Source organism: Cuculus canorus, chromosome 17 (genome assembly GCF_017976375.1).
Source record: "Cuculus canorus isolate bCucCan1 chromosome 17, bCucCan1.pri, whole genome shotgun sequence".
NCBI classification, from domain to species: domain Eukaryota; kingdom Metazoa; phylum Chordata; class Aves; order Cuculiformes; family Cuculidae; genus Cuculus; species Cuculus canorus.
In genome coordinates, this window is record NC_071417.1 from 12,348,403 (window position 1) to 12,363,755 (window position 15,353).

The following is a 15,353-nucleotide window of genomic DNA, read 5'->3' on the forward strand; positions in this document are numbered from 1 at the left end:
TCTGTGCTGGTGACAGTGACACACCTGAGGACACATCCACATGGATGCTGGCCTCTCCAGGCCCTTCAGGCAGCTTCCAGTCTCTTGCCTCTGGTGCCTGCTACAATGATCCCTCAAGAGGGATCAGTGGTGTGTGATTGGATGAGATGGACGTGATGCTTGCCTGCCATGGGTTGGAAGAGGTGTTGATGTCCCCTTGTCCTTCCATCCCAGGTTGCGGTGAAAAACAACATTGATGTCTTCTACTTCAGCACCCTGTACCCGCTGCACATCCTCTTCACGGAGGACGGGAAGATGGGTGAGTTGCAGTGTGGGTGGCCCCTGGAATCCTTCTGACCACATTCCCAGCCCTGGGGATGCCGATGCTCCTGGCAGTCTGGAGCAGACAGGGACACAAGCCGGTATGATCACTACCTGAGGTGTCCCAAGCCACATTTTAACTCCTTGCTGCCAGGGAGAGCTCTTGCTTAATGCTTGGAGGTATTGAAGGCCAGGTTGGATGAGGCTTTGAGCAGCCTGGTCCAGTGGGAGGTGTCCCTGCCCATGGTAGGGGGGTGGAACTGGATGGGCTTTGAGGTCCCTTCCAACCCAAACCATTCTATCGTTCTGTGATTCACTCACTGCTTATTTTGCCTTCCCTGGCACTCAGCAGCCTTTTCCACAAACCCCAAAAGGCAGGTAGCTCCCCTGCGGAGGTGTGAGACTGGGCTTGTGCAGCTGCTGGAGGGGGTGGCAGTGTGGTGGGGTGAGAGTCGTTCAGCCACCGCTGACACAGCAGTGTGGCCCCTGTCTTGGACCACTTTTGAGGGGTGACCAATCTTGTAGCTTTATCGCTGTATTGCTTTTGTTCCTTGCTGCAGAGCGGCAGATGTTTCTGGCCACTTGGAAGGATATTCCCAACGAGAACGAGGCTCAGTTCCAGATCAAAGACTGCTCTCTCAATGCAGGTGAGTCCAAACCCTTCAGAAGGATCCAAGTGGTGATCAACTCATCCCAGTTATCCCAGCCCAGGCTGTGGGAAGATGAAAGCACTTTTCCCCCATGCTCACCCTGGATCTCCAGGAAGGAGCTGCTGCTTGGCTTGCCGTTGGCGAGCTGCAGGCACTTGGCAGCCTTGGGAAAACCCTGCCTTGTGGGGATGTCCCCAGTGCCTCAGACTATTGCCATGCCCACTTTGGGATCAGTCTCAGTGTAGGGAGGCTGAATAGGACCATGCAGTGGTCCTGTGCTTGCAGGCAGCCGTGGGCAGGGGCCCAGCCAGGCTCCTTGGCACCTCCTTGCTCCCCCAGCTGCTTCTCCGGGAGATCTGGTGCCAAGCAGGACATGTAAACGCCGGGTGGGAATGGCCGAGTCCTTTCAGTCCCGCTGGCAGCAGCGAGCTGACCTTTGTGGAGCAAAGTGGAGTGGCTCTGCTTGTGAATTGAGCAACAGCCCTGCCTGGGGAGAACCTGGGAGCCGAGCTGAATAGAGCCCTTCTCCTTGCTCTGTGAGGACAGCAGGTTTTGGATGGGCTGGAGAGAGAGGAGGAGGAGGAGGAGATGGGGCGGGAGCAGCTCTCACAGCAGCTGTCCTCCCACACAGATGCCGTTAGCGGCAAGCTCCAAGGCAGCAACATCTTCACCATTGCTAAGAGGAACGTGGAGGGCCAGGACATGCTCTACCAGTCCCTGAAGCTCACCAACGGCATCTGGGTGCTGGCAGAGCTCAGGATCCAACCCAGCAATCCCAGCTTCACGGTATGGCTCCTTCCCCTGCCTGCCTGCTTCCCAAATGGCCTCAGGGTGGCTCCAAGGCTGCTGCCCACCCTGCCTTCCCTGTTCTCTGCTCGGAGCTGAGGTTGGGCTGGATGGTCCTGTGGGACCAGGAACCCTCGGCTGCTGTCGGTGCCAGTCCCAGTGTCCCTCTTGCGTGGGAAGGGCGAGACATGGGCTGTGCTGGCTGGCCGGGCTCCGCAGCAACGCCTTCTCTGCAGGGCTCTCCTCCTGGCACCAGGGAGGCAGCTGAAGGGCACAGGGAGCTCTCAGCCCACCCACACATCCCCACTGAATTAAAAAACCCAGCTCCATCCCCTTCCCGGGGCATCCCTGTCTCTGCCTGTGTGCTGGGCAGCCTGACTGTAGCTGCAAACAGCCTCGGAGCGGGGATCGGTCCATACGTTGGCCACAAGCTTTCCCTGGCCCTTTCCCACCTTCCTTGCAGCCTTTTTCCTTTGGTTTGGGATGAGCTGTGTGGCCTTGACTCACCTCTCTCTGTATCTCCATCCCCGCTGCCTGCTCGCCCTCGCCGGCCTGCGCGCTCTTGCAGGATTTGGAGGTTAGCAGACTGGTTTTTCCCCTGGCTTTGGGCTTGCTCTGGCTGCTTCCTGGTTATTCCTGAGGGTTTTACCTGCTCTGCCTGTCTCTTGGTTGTCCCTTGCTTCTTCCTCCCAGCAGGGCTGGTGCTGAGAGCGCAGCTTCATTGGAGGTGAATGTTTTGGAGGGACAGGGTCTTCCCAACCCTCCTGCGTTCACTTGGGTTGAGAATGGCTGTAAATCCTTATCCTGGAGGATTCCCTGCTTGGCACCCCTGCGCTGAGCTCTTCCCCGCTTGCCTCCGGGCTGTGTAACTAATTGATTTCAGAGTCATTTAATGTTTAATCTTTGAGCAAATACCTGAAGGGAGCTCGCTTGGGAGATGCCTTTGGGGGAACTTTTCCTTTCGTATTCCAGGCACAGAATCAAACACCAAGAGATGACACGTGTGTGCGCCTCTGCCTGCCCTCCCTGCCTGCGCTGCATGTGGCTGTCTCTGCCTCACCTGGGCGTGGGGAGCACCGGCAGCCTGGGGAGGGTGTTTAAAATCATTAATTGCCTTTTAATATCTTCTTTTATCCAGCTAGATTAAGGAGCTGGAGCCACCCCATGCCCTGGGAGAGGATGCTGCAGCATGCACGGCTTTGTGCTTTGGGGCTTGTGGGTCACCAGCACAGGGCAAGGTGCCGTGACTCCTTCTCCTCCTCTCTCCCCACAGTTATCCCTAAAATGCCGAGCACCGGAGGTGTCCCAGTACGTCTACCAAGCCTACGAAACCATCCTGAAGAACTAAGGTGCTGCCGCAGCCTATCCTCCTCTTCCCTTTCCCACCTGAGGAAGTGGGGCAGGACCCATGTGCATGTCTCCTCTCTTTCCTACTGAGGAACCAGTCCCTGGGAATCTCCCTGGAGCCCCCGGGGCCCTGAAAACGGAGCCGGTGCTTCCACCTCTTTGGGGCTGGGGCGGGCAGAGGGGGTGAGGGGCATCCTGGCCCATCCCTGTGTCCCTGTAGGAACCTGTGTGAGTAACGCAGTGTCCTCTTAGCTGATGTTGCCCCACTGAGAACCCTGTCTCGCTCTCCACAGTCCAGGGGCTGCTTTATTTTTTTATCCAGCTGCCGTGCGTGCAGGGCTGCTCCCCTCCTCTCTGTGCCCCCCACCCTGTGAAAATCCCCTCCCCACTGACACTGGGTCTCATCTCTGCCCGGGGTGGTGTCTGGTGAAGGATTCATCACTCTACAGCCCTGGGAATGGCACTGGGGGGCTGATGCTCAGCCCCTTTCATGCTGCTCGGGGCCTGACGTGCGGTGAGGTTGGGTGGCCCCTGCTCCAGATCCCTCTGGAGCCCTGGCTTCTTCCTTCCCTGGTCTGGTCCCCTGGTTCAGGAGAGCCACGGGTGAGCCCCTATCCCTTGGGAGAGGGTCTCCCTGCTCTGGGAGCTGTTTCCAAAGGTCCCAGAAGGGCTGAAGAATCTCAAATTTGAGCCTGTACTTAAAACTGCAGTTAAAAAAAGGGCTTTTCCAGCCCCTGCGATGAGGCCAGGAGGGCTCCCAGCATCACCTCACACTGCCCTCACCCCCTCTGCCCCCCAAGCTGGGGCAGCCACCCCCCTCCCCAGCCCCACGGCTCCATTTCCTCCCTGCTATCACCCTTGGGTGCTGGTGAGGTGTCACCCTACGGTGACGTTGCTCCTTTCTCTCCTTTCCCCCCTGAAATAAAGCCATGGGTCACCCCTAACCAGAAGCGGCCGATGCAGGAAATATCTAATATATAAATATAAATATATTGTATGTTCACTAGTTTCAAGGGAACGATGAATAAAGGTGACATCTGCCCCCGGAGCTGCTGGCCTGAGCCGTGACCCGATGGTCCCAGGGGAAGCAGGATGCTGTGAGCTTCCTCTCGGCAGTGCCCTGCCCTCCCAGGGAGGAGATAAGGGGTCAGTGGCCATAGCCTTTGGCTTGGAAAGGCCTGATGTGGCAACTTGGCCGGCATTGGGCGAGCGGCCAGCGGAAACGGGGCCTCTTGAGGACAGGATGGTCCTGGGGAGGTGAGCCCTGGTTCTGGAGTCTCTGTGCTTGGGGGATGGCAGTCCCTCCTGGCGTTGGGGACAAGTGCAAGGTCCCCAGGGGGTGACAGCTCTGCCCTGGGACACCCCATGGGCCACCAGCCCTGCTCCCAGGGCAGGATCTGGGGCCCACAGTGGACATCCCGCTTTGGAAACTCCAAGGTCACAGTTGGGTGGCCACCATCAGCAGGTCCAGAGCCCACGGTGCCCCTTGAGGAATGCAGAGCGTGGCTGTGGCCCCCCGGGTGAGCAGCTCTTGGCCATGGGGTGCTTTGGGCTCCAGGCACACCCCAAGGGCTTTGGGGACCTGGAGGGGTCTCTGTGACTGCAGTGGGTGCAGAACATGGGGCCTCACCTCCCTGTCAGCGGGCCCCAACCCCTCGGCAGGGTCTTACACCCCAGGACAGACAAGCGGACACAGTGGGTTCAGCTCCGTTGGTCTTTACTGGCTTTGGGGGGGGACATGCAGGGCCAGAGGGGTGGGGGCTGTGGTGGCCTGGGTGGGGGGCTCCATGCACAGCCCCATCCCACGTGATGGACATCAACGTAGGCTCTGGACAACGCTGCGACTGGCCGGGACTGGCAGCTGCTGGAGAGGAAAATGTGATCCCCCCCTGCCCCAAAATACAAGTTGTGACAAAAGCTGCATGTCCCCAAGTCATTTCAGATAGAGGGAGGAGAGAGATATGAGAAGAGAAATGGCAGCCAAGAAGAGGAGAAGACAACAGAAAGCCATCAAGAAGAAAAAGTTCTGAAAAGAGGAGAAAGAGACAAGAAGGTGAGAAGTAGAAGGCCACCAAGAAGAGATAAAGACAAAAGAAGACGTGAAGATATGAAGGAAGAGATAAGAAGGTGATGACAAGAGAAGGACAGAAAAGCCAAGAAGAGGAGAAGATGGTCAAGAAGAGGAGAAGATAACGAGAAGAGGAAGAAAATAAGGGGAGGAGGAGAAGAATGAAGCGAAGAGACAAAGATCAGAAGAGAGGAGCTGGTTGCTCTCCAGCCTTGTTCCAAGGCCAACGCTCCTGCCCCGGCACCCTGCCGTGGACCTGCTCCCGGTGAGCTCAGGGCACATCTAGAACCTTCTGCACCTGGCTGGGGCCAGGGGATCCTTGCGGGGCCCAACCCAAACTGCCAACAGTCACCAAGTGAAGGAGCTCCAGCTCCTTGGCCAACTCAGGTCCATGGCCATCACCTGGCTGGGGCCTCTCCACGCAGGTGCCTTCACCAGCAGCAGCTCTGCCGTGTCTCCGGGGGCTTGTTCCCATCCTGCCTGCCACCAACACGGGCATCTCATGGCCAGGCGTCCTCGTCCAGCCCTTCGCGCTCCCGTGGGACCCAACCGGGCTCCAGGAAAGAGGAGAAGGCGTTCTGCAGAGCCCCCCATGGCTTGGAGCTGCCGGTGGAGGGCTGGGGGGCTGCCCCATAGCCCCGCGGCGTGGGGATCCTGGAGGGCTTCTTGTGGGGCTGCGTGTCCAGCCGAGGTTTGGCCTGGAGGCGCGGGGACGGCGTGGAGAGGGAAGGCACCGGTGCGGCGATTCTGGGGGAGCCCTCGGCCATGGCGGGGTTCTCCTCCGTCTCTGTCAGCTCATCCTCCCCTGGCGCCCAGTCGGTGTCGGACTCGGGGCCGCCCCGCGTCTCCCGCGTGTCCCAGGACGCTGCTAAGCAGCTGCTTTCATCGGAAGAGCTGGAGAGGGCCGTCCGGCGCCCCAAATCTGCCATTTCGGGGGCTGCCGGCAATGGAGGTCCTCCATTCCCGCTGCGCCGCCCATCCTTGCCGAAGACGTTGAGGGAGGATGAAGAGGAGCTGGAGGAGCAATAGGCCGAGTCGGCGGCTGCGGGTGGCGCGGGGAGCATGGCGGGAGCCTCCCCGGCCTCCAGCTCCTCCATCAGCCGCGTGTTGGCCAGGAATTCCTCCTCCAGCCGTCGGAAGAGCTGCTGCTCGTGCCCGGGCTCCAGCGGCGCCCGCAGCCGCTGCACCAACTCCTCCAGCTCCCGCTGCAAAGCTTCGCCATCGTCGCTGCCGCCATGCGTGGCCTCACCCGGCGCCCCAAATCCTTCCTGGAGCGAGGAGCGTCGCCGCGGGTGGCTGCGGGCAGGGCTGCCGGAGCGGGACGCGGGCTCTGCGCGTGTCCACGAGTGCTGCCCGTCTCGCCGGCGGCTGATGAGCAGCAGCGGCTGCGGGCCGGGGCGGCCGTGGCTGCGGGCACGCGGCGTGGCACGGCCGGGCCCGTTGGGCACCCGGGAGCGCCCGCGTTCCTCCTCAAGCGGAGCCGTTCGGCCGCTGCCCGGCGAGGGGCCGGCGTGGCGTGGCGGCTGCGGCGCGGGGACCCCTCGGCTGGGCTCGCGGCGGCGTGGGGGACCCCCATCCCGAAGGCTCTGCGCGGAGGAGGCCGAGGAGTCGCTGTCGCCCGAGCAGCGGCGGGAGCGGGACGGAGCGGGGTCGCGGGGCCTGGGGGACACAGAGAGGGAGTTAAGTGGGAATGGAAGGGCGAGGGGGGCACTGCACCCCTCTTTGTACCCCCATCGAACCCCATTTCCTCCTCACTGCAGCCTCGTTGTCCCCTATTGCGCCTCCCTCGTTCCCTGGTTGTCCCCCTCTTGTCCCCCCATTGACTCCATGCTCCACACATCGCCTCCCAGTCCACCCACTGCCCCCCATTTCCTCATCACACCTCCCCTGCCCCCCATTCCCCCCCCACACCCCTCATTGCCCCCTCATTTTACCCTCTTCCATCCCACTGTCCCCCCATTGCCCCCACACTCTCCTCCTTCTCCCCACTGCACCCCCATTGCCCCCCATTGCCCTCACCCACTGCCCCCCATTGCAACCCCATTCCCCACTCACTGCCCCCATTCCACCCCACTGCGCCCCTTTCCTCACTGCACCCTCATTCCCCCCCATTATCCCCACTGCCCCCCCAGAGTGGGCACCCCCCCACCTGCTGGTGATCGCCTGTGTGGGCGGGGGGGGGGGGGGGGCTTTGCGCCATGGGGTGAGGCCCTGCCATAGGCCCTGCCTTGCTGTGGGGCTGGGCACTGCCACGGGGCAGAGACCTTGCTATGGGGCAGAGGACTGCCATGGGGCTGTGACCTTGCTATGGGGCAGGGCACTGCCATGGGGCAGGGACTTTTCTATGGGGCAGGGGACTGCCATGGGGCAGGGACTTTGCTATGGGGCAGAGGACTGCCATGGGGCTGAGACCTTGCTATGGGGCTGGGCACTGCTATGGGGCAGGGACTTTGCTATGGGGCAGGGCACTGCTATGGGGCAGAGACTTTGCTGTGGGTCTAGGTGCTGCCATGGGGCTGAGACCTTGCTATGGGGCAGGGGACTGCCATGGGGCTGAGACCTTGCTGTGGGGCTGAGACCTTGCTATGGGGCAGGACACTGCTATGGGGCAGCGCCCTTCTGTGGGTCTGGCTGCTCCCCCCTCTGGGCTGGTGTCCCCTCCCCTGGCAGAGGGCACTGCCCCCCCCAGCACCCATGGGTGCCCCACCTGAGCGGGCTGGCAGAGCCGGGCAGGGCAGCGGGGCCACGACGTGGGGACATTCCCTCCTGCCTGGTGCCGGACGGTGCTTTCGGGGTGTCGGCGGGACCCCTCGGGGGGTGCCCGTTCCCCCCGGCTGCGCGGGGGCGCCGTGGGGTGCTGGGGCTGCCGGAGAAGCTGCCGGGAGCCGCTTTGTGCGGGGAGAAGCCGGGAGCGCGAGGCTGCGGCAGGCGGTGAGCTGGAAAGGGAGACGCTGGCAGTCAGAGGGGTTCCCCTCGACAGCCCCCAAATCCCACCGCACCCACCCGCCTTTCCCGGAGTCTCCCGGGCTGTGGGTTCATGGCTTCGGGAATTAATTTAGCCCAAAACTACCTTTTCTCACTTCCTCCTTTTCCAGAATTTTCCAGGCTGCAGGTTCATCACCTCGGGAATTAAGTTGGCCCAAACCCACCTTTTCTTACTTCCTTCTTTTCCAGAGTTTCCCAGGCTGCAGGATAATCACCTTGGGAATTAATTTGGCCAAGAAACACCTTTTCTTACTCCTTTCTTTGCCAGGCTGCGAGTTCATCGCCTCAGGAATTAATTTGGCACAAACCCACCTCTTCTTACTCCCTTCTTTTCCAGAGTTTTCAAGCTGGAGAATAATCACCTTGGGAATTAATTTGGCCCAAACCCACTTTTCCTCACTCCCACCTTTTCCACAGTTTTCCAGGCTGCAGGATCATCACCTTGGGATCCGATTTGCCCAAAAAAACACCTTTTGGTTCATCACCTCGGGAATTAATTTGGCCCAAACCCACCTTTTCTTACTCCCTTCTTTTCCAGAGTTTCTCAAACTGGAGAATAATCTCCTTGGGAATTAATTTGGCCCAAATCCACCTTTTCTTACTCCCTTCTTTTCCAGAGTTTCCCAAGCTGCAGGATAATCACCTTGGGAATTAATTTGGCCCAAACCCCACTTTTCCTCACTCCTGCCTTTCCCACATTTCTCCAGGCTGCAGGATCATCACCTTGGGATATAATTTGGCCAAAACCCACCTTTTGGTTCATCACCTCGGGAATTAATTTGACCCAAACCCACCTTTCCTCATTCCCTTTTCCCACTGCAGCCGGATCAGCTCCCCGAGCAGCTCAGCCCCACGGAAAGGAGCCCCCCGGGAGAGGTGGGAGTGCTGAGGTGACACCGGCGAGGGGGTCCCCGTAGGCACTCACCGAGCGAGGAGCAGCGGCACGGATCGTGCTTATCCAGGTAATGTTCCAGCGTGTCCCAACCGCCTCCGACGCGCACCATCACGTGGCTCCTCAGCACCTGCGGACACCCCGCTGCCGTCACCCTGCCCCAAAAAGGGGTCCCCACCGCGCCGTGGGGTGGGGGAGGACGTGGGGGGACACGGGGCGCGGTGGCGGCTCTTACTCGGACGAAGATGAGGGTGCTGGAGTCGCCCACTTTGTATTTGCCCTCGGAGACCTTGACCATGGGGAACTGGGAAGGGCAGGAGCAGCAGCCCAGGATCTCCCGCACCTGCGGGCAGAGAGGGGAGTGGGTGGTGGGTGCAGACCCCCCGGCACCCCTAGAGGGGTGCAGGCAGAGGGGCTGACGATCCCACGCCAGCAGCTCCCACCGGGAGCGTGGGGAGCACCCACATGGCCACGATCCTGAGCCAGCAGCTCCCAAAAGGCAGGTGCACAGCACCCCACATCCAAGGATCCTGAGCCAGGAGCTCCCACCAGGAATGTGGGGAGCACTCACAGCACCCACATCCCACGATCCCGAGCCAGCAGCTCCCACTGGGCACGTGAGGAGCACCCGAAGCACCCACATGGCAACGATCCTGAGCCTAAAAGGCAGGTGCACAGCACCCACAGCACCCTCATCCGAGGATCCCGAGCCAGGAGCTCCCACCAGACACACAGGGAGCACTCACAGCACCCACATCCCATGCCAGCAGCTCCCACCAGGAATGTGGGGAGCACCCATATGGCCACGATCCTGAGCCAGCAGCTTCCAAAAGGCAGGTGCACAGCACCCACAGCACCCACATCCAAGGATCCTGAGCCAGGAGCTCCCACCAGGCACACAGGGAGCACCCACAGCACCCACATCCCAAAATTCCAAGCTGGCAGCTCCCACCAGGAATGTGGGAAGCACCCGTAGCACCCACATCCCACGATCCCGAGCCAGCAGCTCCCACCGGGCACGTGGGGAGCACCCGGAGCACCCACATGGCAACGATCCTGAGCCCAAAAGGCAGGTGCACAGCACCCACAGCACCCACATTCGAGGATCCCGAGCCAGGAGCTCCCACCAGGAATGTGGGGAGCACCCGTAGCACCCACATCCCATGATCCCACGCCAGCAGCTCCCACCAGGAGCGTGAGGAGCACCCACAGCACCCACACGCCGTGGGCAAGGGGTGCAGGGGGGGTGTCCCACCCCAGAGCAGGCTGAGAACAGACACAACTCGCTTCACCTCCTGCCAACCCCACTCCTTGGAGCCCACCCACCCCACGACCCCTGGATGTGGGGGGGCTCAGAGCACCCCAAAACTGGGAAAGAGGAAGACACCCCCACCCCTATCCCTGCTGACCCCCAAGCCATGGGGGCAGCACCCTCAAGGGGTTAAACTCATTTTTTTTTGCCTTCCCCCCCAAACTTTAACACTGAAAGCTAAAGGGTGGATTTGGGGGGGCAGCCAGGGGACCCCCACAGCCGTGGGGCCGCGCTGCCTGCCGGCCGCCAGCTGCCTACGCGGGGCTGACGTCAGGGATTAGGCTGGGAGCCACGGGGGGGGGACAGACGGACGGACGCGGTCGCATCCTGCCCCGGCGCAGCGCCGCTTCCTCCTCTCACCTCAATTTTGGGGGAGGGATGGGTGTGTTTATAATTCATAATTCAATAATTCATCATTAATCTCTTTGTTCCGGGTTGTTTTTCTTTGCAGCTCTGCTTTTACACCCACGGCGAGGCAGGATCCGGCCGCTCCCGTTCTCATCCGGGTGGCCAGGTCAGCTCCAAGCGGGGAAACTGAGGCACACAGTGGTGGTGGTGGGGGTTACAGTGAGGGGGGGGCCTGATCCTGCTGCCACCCAGGAAAGGGACATGGGGACAATCCGGGACGGATCCGGCACCCTCAGGCTCCTCCCTGGCTCCAGCTCTGCCCATAAAAGCCGATAGCGAGGAATTACGCAGCCCGGAAAAATGCAGCCGGGGTTGGCAGGATACGCGCTGGGGGCTTTTGGGGGGCTGGGGGGGCACCCCCTTTCTGCAGGGGATGGGGGGGTGTGCGGTGCAGGGGGGTCCCCCCCTCCCAGCACGGAGCCTGCGGGACTTAACGAGGAATCGGGGTTTCAATTAAAAAATGGCTTTGAGATTAGGGAGTCAGGGGAGGGCAGGACCCCTCCCGCATCCGCAGTAATCCCAGCGCGCGGGCCGGATCCTGCACCCTCTAATCCCTCCTGAGCCCTCCCGCACCCCGCCTTGACGAGGGGAACCCCTCTTGGTGACACCTCGAACCACCCAGGATGTCCCCATGTCCGTCTGTCCCCACAGACACCAGTGACCGAGGTCCTGGGAGGAGGTTCTTGAGGTGGAGACCACCAGGATTCCCCAGGGTGACCGGGAGGAGGTGGCAGGGGTGGAGGTGACACCTGCGCCTCCTCTGGAATTACGGCCACGGCCACCAAAATATCCCATCTGGGCGGCCAAGGACCTCCCGTGGGCCATGGAAAGCCTGGTTGGGTGGCCAAGGACCTCCCATGGGTCATGGGAAGCCTGGTTGGGTGGCTAAGGACCTCCCGTGGGCCACGGAAAGCCTGGTTGGGTGGCTAAGGACCTCCTGTGGGCCATGGAAAGCCTGGTTGGGTGGCTAAGGACCTCCTGTGGGCCATGGAAAGCCTGGTTGGGTGGCCAAGGACCTCCCATGGGCCATGGAAAGCCTGGTTGGGTGGCTAAGGACCTCCTGTGGGCCATGGAAAGCCTGGTTGGGTGGCCAAGGACCTCCCATGGGCCATGGAAAGCCTGGTTGGGTGGCTAAGGACCTCCTGTGGGCCATGGAAAGCCTGGTTGGGTGGCCAAGGACCTCCCATGGGCCATGGAAAGCCTGGTTGGGTGGCCAAGGACCTCCCGTGGGCTGTGGAAAGCCTGGTTGGGTGGCTAAGGACCTCCCGTGGGCCACGGAAAGCCTGGTTGGGTGGTTGGAGTTGACCTCCCATGGGCCATAAAGACAGACAGTTGAGTGGCCAGACTGAACCCATGTGCAGCTCCCAAGGGAGCCTCTCACCAGCTCATCCAGGTTCTTCAGGTCGCAGAGGGCGATGGGCCGGGTCCTGCTCCGGTAGGTGGGCACCTGGTGGTCCCGGTTCTCCTGGTACGTGCCCAGCACGCCATAAGCCATTTGGTCCCTCATTTCCTCCTCGATCTCCTCCTCCATCTGGATCAGCATGGGGGCCAGCATGCCAAACTTGGAGCCCCTCCTGGCCACCTCCAACAAGCAGAGGACAAAGTTCTTCTCGTTCTTCTTCAGCACCAAGTCATTGGTCTCAAACATGAGGACGTCCTGGATGCCGAGGTCCTGCCGGCACCACTGGATGAAATTGGAGACGTTATCCCGGGCAATAAAGGAACCGGGCACCACGTTCTTGGCTTGGAAGATGACCTCATTCTGGGGGATGCGCATATGGGCGGCCACCTCGGGGTGCCGCTGCTGGAAGTCCAGGGCGGTGCGGTTGACGTTGTTGGCGTGTTGGCAGAGGTGGCAGCCGGTCTCCAGGCTCTCCAGGAAGGTGTCCACCTGGATGTCCAGGTCGTAGAGGGTGTTGAACCACTCGGCCAGGTCCTCCTTCATGGCCTCCAGGTACTCTTCGCTGGAACGGAAGGGCCGGATGCTCTTGGAGGCGGCCGACTGGATGTGGCTGGGGTCGGCCATGGTGACCGGCCTGCGGGTGGACAACAGGCACCATTACAAGCAGCACCCCCAAACCTGGCCCCAAAACCCCTCCCAAGCAGGGATTGCCCCCCCTCAGTGTCCCACCCCCCCCACCCTGGTGACCTCCCATGCCTCAGTTTCCCCTACCCATGAGTCACCACAACCTCCAGAGCCTGATGGGACCCACAGCACTGGCACCCCATGGCCCCCATCCCCTGATCCCACGTGTCCCCCCCATGTTTCCCCCTATCCATGTCCTCCAACCCCACCATATGTCCCCCCATTCTGTGTCCCCCAATCCCACCCCATGTCCCTCTGATCCTTCTAAGACCCCCCCCCGTGTCCCCCCAATCCTGTATCTCCTCCTGTGTCCCCCACCCCACGTCCCCTCATCCTCTGCCCCCCCTCCAGTGCCCCCCTGATCTCACGATGTCCCCCAATCCTCTGTGTGTCCCCCATTAATGTCACTCACCCCCAACGGCACCTACAGCAGAGCCCCCCCCATCCCCCACGCCCTGTCACAGTGGGTGTCACCATCCCAGTGTCACCACCATGATAGCAGGTGACACCCCCAGACCCCCCCCCCATGCTAGGATAGTGACCCCCCCTCACACTATGGGGGTCCCAGTGTCCCCCAGTGCTGCCCCCCCCCAACCCCACAGCATGGGGGGGCCCTTCCCTGGGAGCATCCCTGCTCCTGGGGGGGGTTCTGCCCTTCTGGGGGGGGTGTCTGTCCCCAGGGGGGTGTCCCTAATCTGGGGGGGACCCAGGGTGTGGGTGTCCCTTTCCCTGTGGGGGCTCTGCTTGGGCGGGGGCGGAACATCTGTACCCCGGGATCCCCTTTGCCTCGGGGGGTGTCAGTGCTCTGGGGGGGGGAAATGCCCCTTCAGGAGGGGGGGATTCCTGCTGGGGGGGCTGCTCTCCTGGGAAGGAGGGGGGGGTCCTTTTCCCTCAAGGGTGTTGGGGGGGGGGCAGTACCTGTGGGTCCCCATCTTTCTCGAGTGGGGGTGACCTGGTGGGGGGTGTCCCATCCCTGGGGGGGGGGGGGGTGTCTGTCTGTCTGTCTGTCTGTCGGGGGAGGGGGGAATGTGAGGCAGATGGAGATACGGACAGAAGACGTGAGGGGGGGACATAGGGGCATATGGACATGGGGGGACACACAGACATGGGGGGATATGGACATGGGGGGACACATGGACATGGGGGGATACAGACATTGGGGGGGACACACGGATATGGGGGAGGACATGGACATGTTGGGGGGGGACATACAGACATGGGGGGATATGGACGTGGGGGGACACATGGACATAGGGGGGTACAGACATGGGGGTACGGACATGGGGGACACACGGACATGGGGGGATACGGACATGGACACGGGGGGGGACACAGACAGGGAGGGGGACATGGAGGGAACATGGAGAGAGGGAGGTTCATGGAAGGGGGGGACAGGGACGGGGGGGGGAACACGGAGAGGGGGACACACGGGCTGGGGGGGACACGATGGGGGGGACACAGGGGGGAAGACGGACGGACAGAGCGGGGGGACACGGGGAAGGGGACACGGGGAAGGGGACACGGGGGGGACGGACGGATGGAGGGGGCACAGACACACGGACAGGGGGGGTCCCCGCCCCCCGCACTCACCGGCGCTCCCCGGCCGCTACCGCCCGTGCCGGCCCCGCCGCGGTCCCCGGGGGAAGGGCTCCGGGGGGGGCCCCGCGCTCGCCGCCATCGCCCCAAGCGGAGCCGCCGCCGCAGCCGCCGCCCCGCGGGGAACTTGGAGGCGGCCCGGGGAGGGACCGAGCGGCGGGCGGGGAGCGGGGCGGGACGGGAGAAGGGAGCGGGGGGTGAGGGGGGATGACACAAGGGATGAACGGGGAGAGGGGAAAACGGGGCATAAGGAGGGACACGGGGAGCTGCGGGGGGACAGGGCATGGGGGGGAGAACGGGGCGCACAGGGGGGGGACCCGGGGGGAGAATGGGGCATTTGGGGGACGCGGGGGTACGGGGCACGAGGTGGGGGGGAACAGGGAAAAATGGGGTACGGGAGGGGACAGGGCGGGGGGGAGAATGGGGCACAGGGGGACACAGGGACGTGGGTGGGGACAAGGGAGAATGGGGAATTAGGGGTACGGGGGGGAACAGGGCCCGGGGGGGGCACCCATGCACCCAGAGAGGGACACGACAGTCTCAGTGCCACCCCCCCGGCAGGACATGGGGACAGACACAAGCCCCCCTGAGTGGGACACGGGGACACACAGCCCTTCCAAAAGTGGGAAACGGGGGGGGTTGTCACACTGCCCCTCCCTGCACCCCAAACAGGACACGGGCACATGGGGGTAATGTGGGACATGGGGTGTGTCAGTCTGTCCCCCCCATCCACCTCCCATGGCCAGTGTGGGGCACAGGATGGGGGGGACAAGAGGCAGCAATACGGGCATGGTGGGACACGGGGTGTAGGGGTGTCACACTGGTTCCCCCCGGCACCGAGAGTGGGACATGGACACAGTGGGGGGCTGTGGTGGGATGTGGGGGGGGTGACACCACCTGCTCCCTCTCCTCCTGCACCCAGA

The 15,353-nt window shown here is 62.3% G+C and overlaps 2 protein-coding genes across 5 annotated transcripts in view; one reads left to right on the forward strand and one right to left on the reverse strand.

The window, feature by feature from the left end:
- AP1B1 (adaptor related protein complex 1 subunit beta 1) overlaps positions 1 to 4,094 on the forward strand; it is a 28,236-nt gene extending 24,142 nt beyond the window's left edge. For 3 of the 4 annotated variants that reach the window (XM_054082579.1, XM_054082581.1, XM_054082580.1), the window contains 4 exons: positions 214 to 298; positions 861 to 947; positions 1,582 to 1,736; positions 3,010 to 4,094. In XM_054082579.1, coding sequence (XP_053938554.1) covers positions 214 to 298; positions 861 to 947; positions 1,582 to 1,736; positions 3,010 to 3,084 — 402 coding nt within the window. In that variant the 3' untranslated portion in view covers positions 3,085 to 4,094. The remainder of the gene's footprint in view (positions 1 to 213; positions 299 to 860; positions 948 to 1,581; positions 1,737 to 3,009) is intronic. The other variant, XM_054082582.1, reaches the window with a different exon arrangement.
- Positions 4,095 to 4,794: 700 nt separating this feature from the next.
- GAS2L1 (growth arrest specific 2 like 1) lies at positions 4,795 to 14,568 on the reverse strand. The gene is made up of 6 exons (XM_054082782.1): positions 14,425 to 14,568; positions 12,130 to 12,784; positions 9,264 to 9,371; positions 9,062 to 9,158; positions 7,859 to 8,087; positions 4,795 to 6,810 (listed from the first exon to the last, which is right to left on the reverse strand). Exons 2-6 carry the CDS (start codon positions 12,772 to 12,774, stop codon positions 5,652 to 5,654), a joined length of 2,238 nt encoding a protein of 745 aa, XP_053938757.1. The 5' UTR covers positions 12,775 to 12,784; positions 14,425 to 14,568; the 3' UTR covers positions 4,795 to 5,651.
- Positions 14,569 to 15,353: the final 785 nt, after the last annotated feature.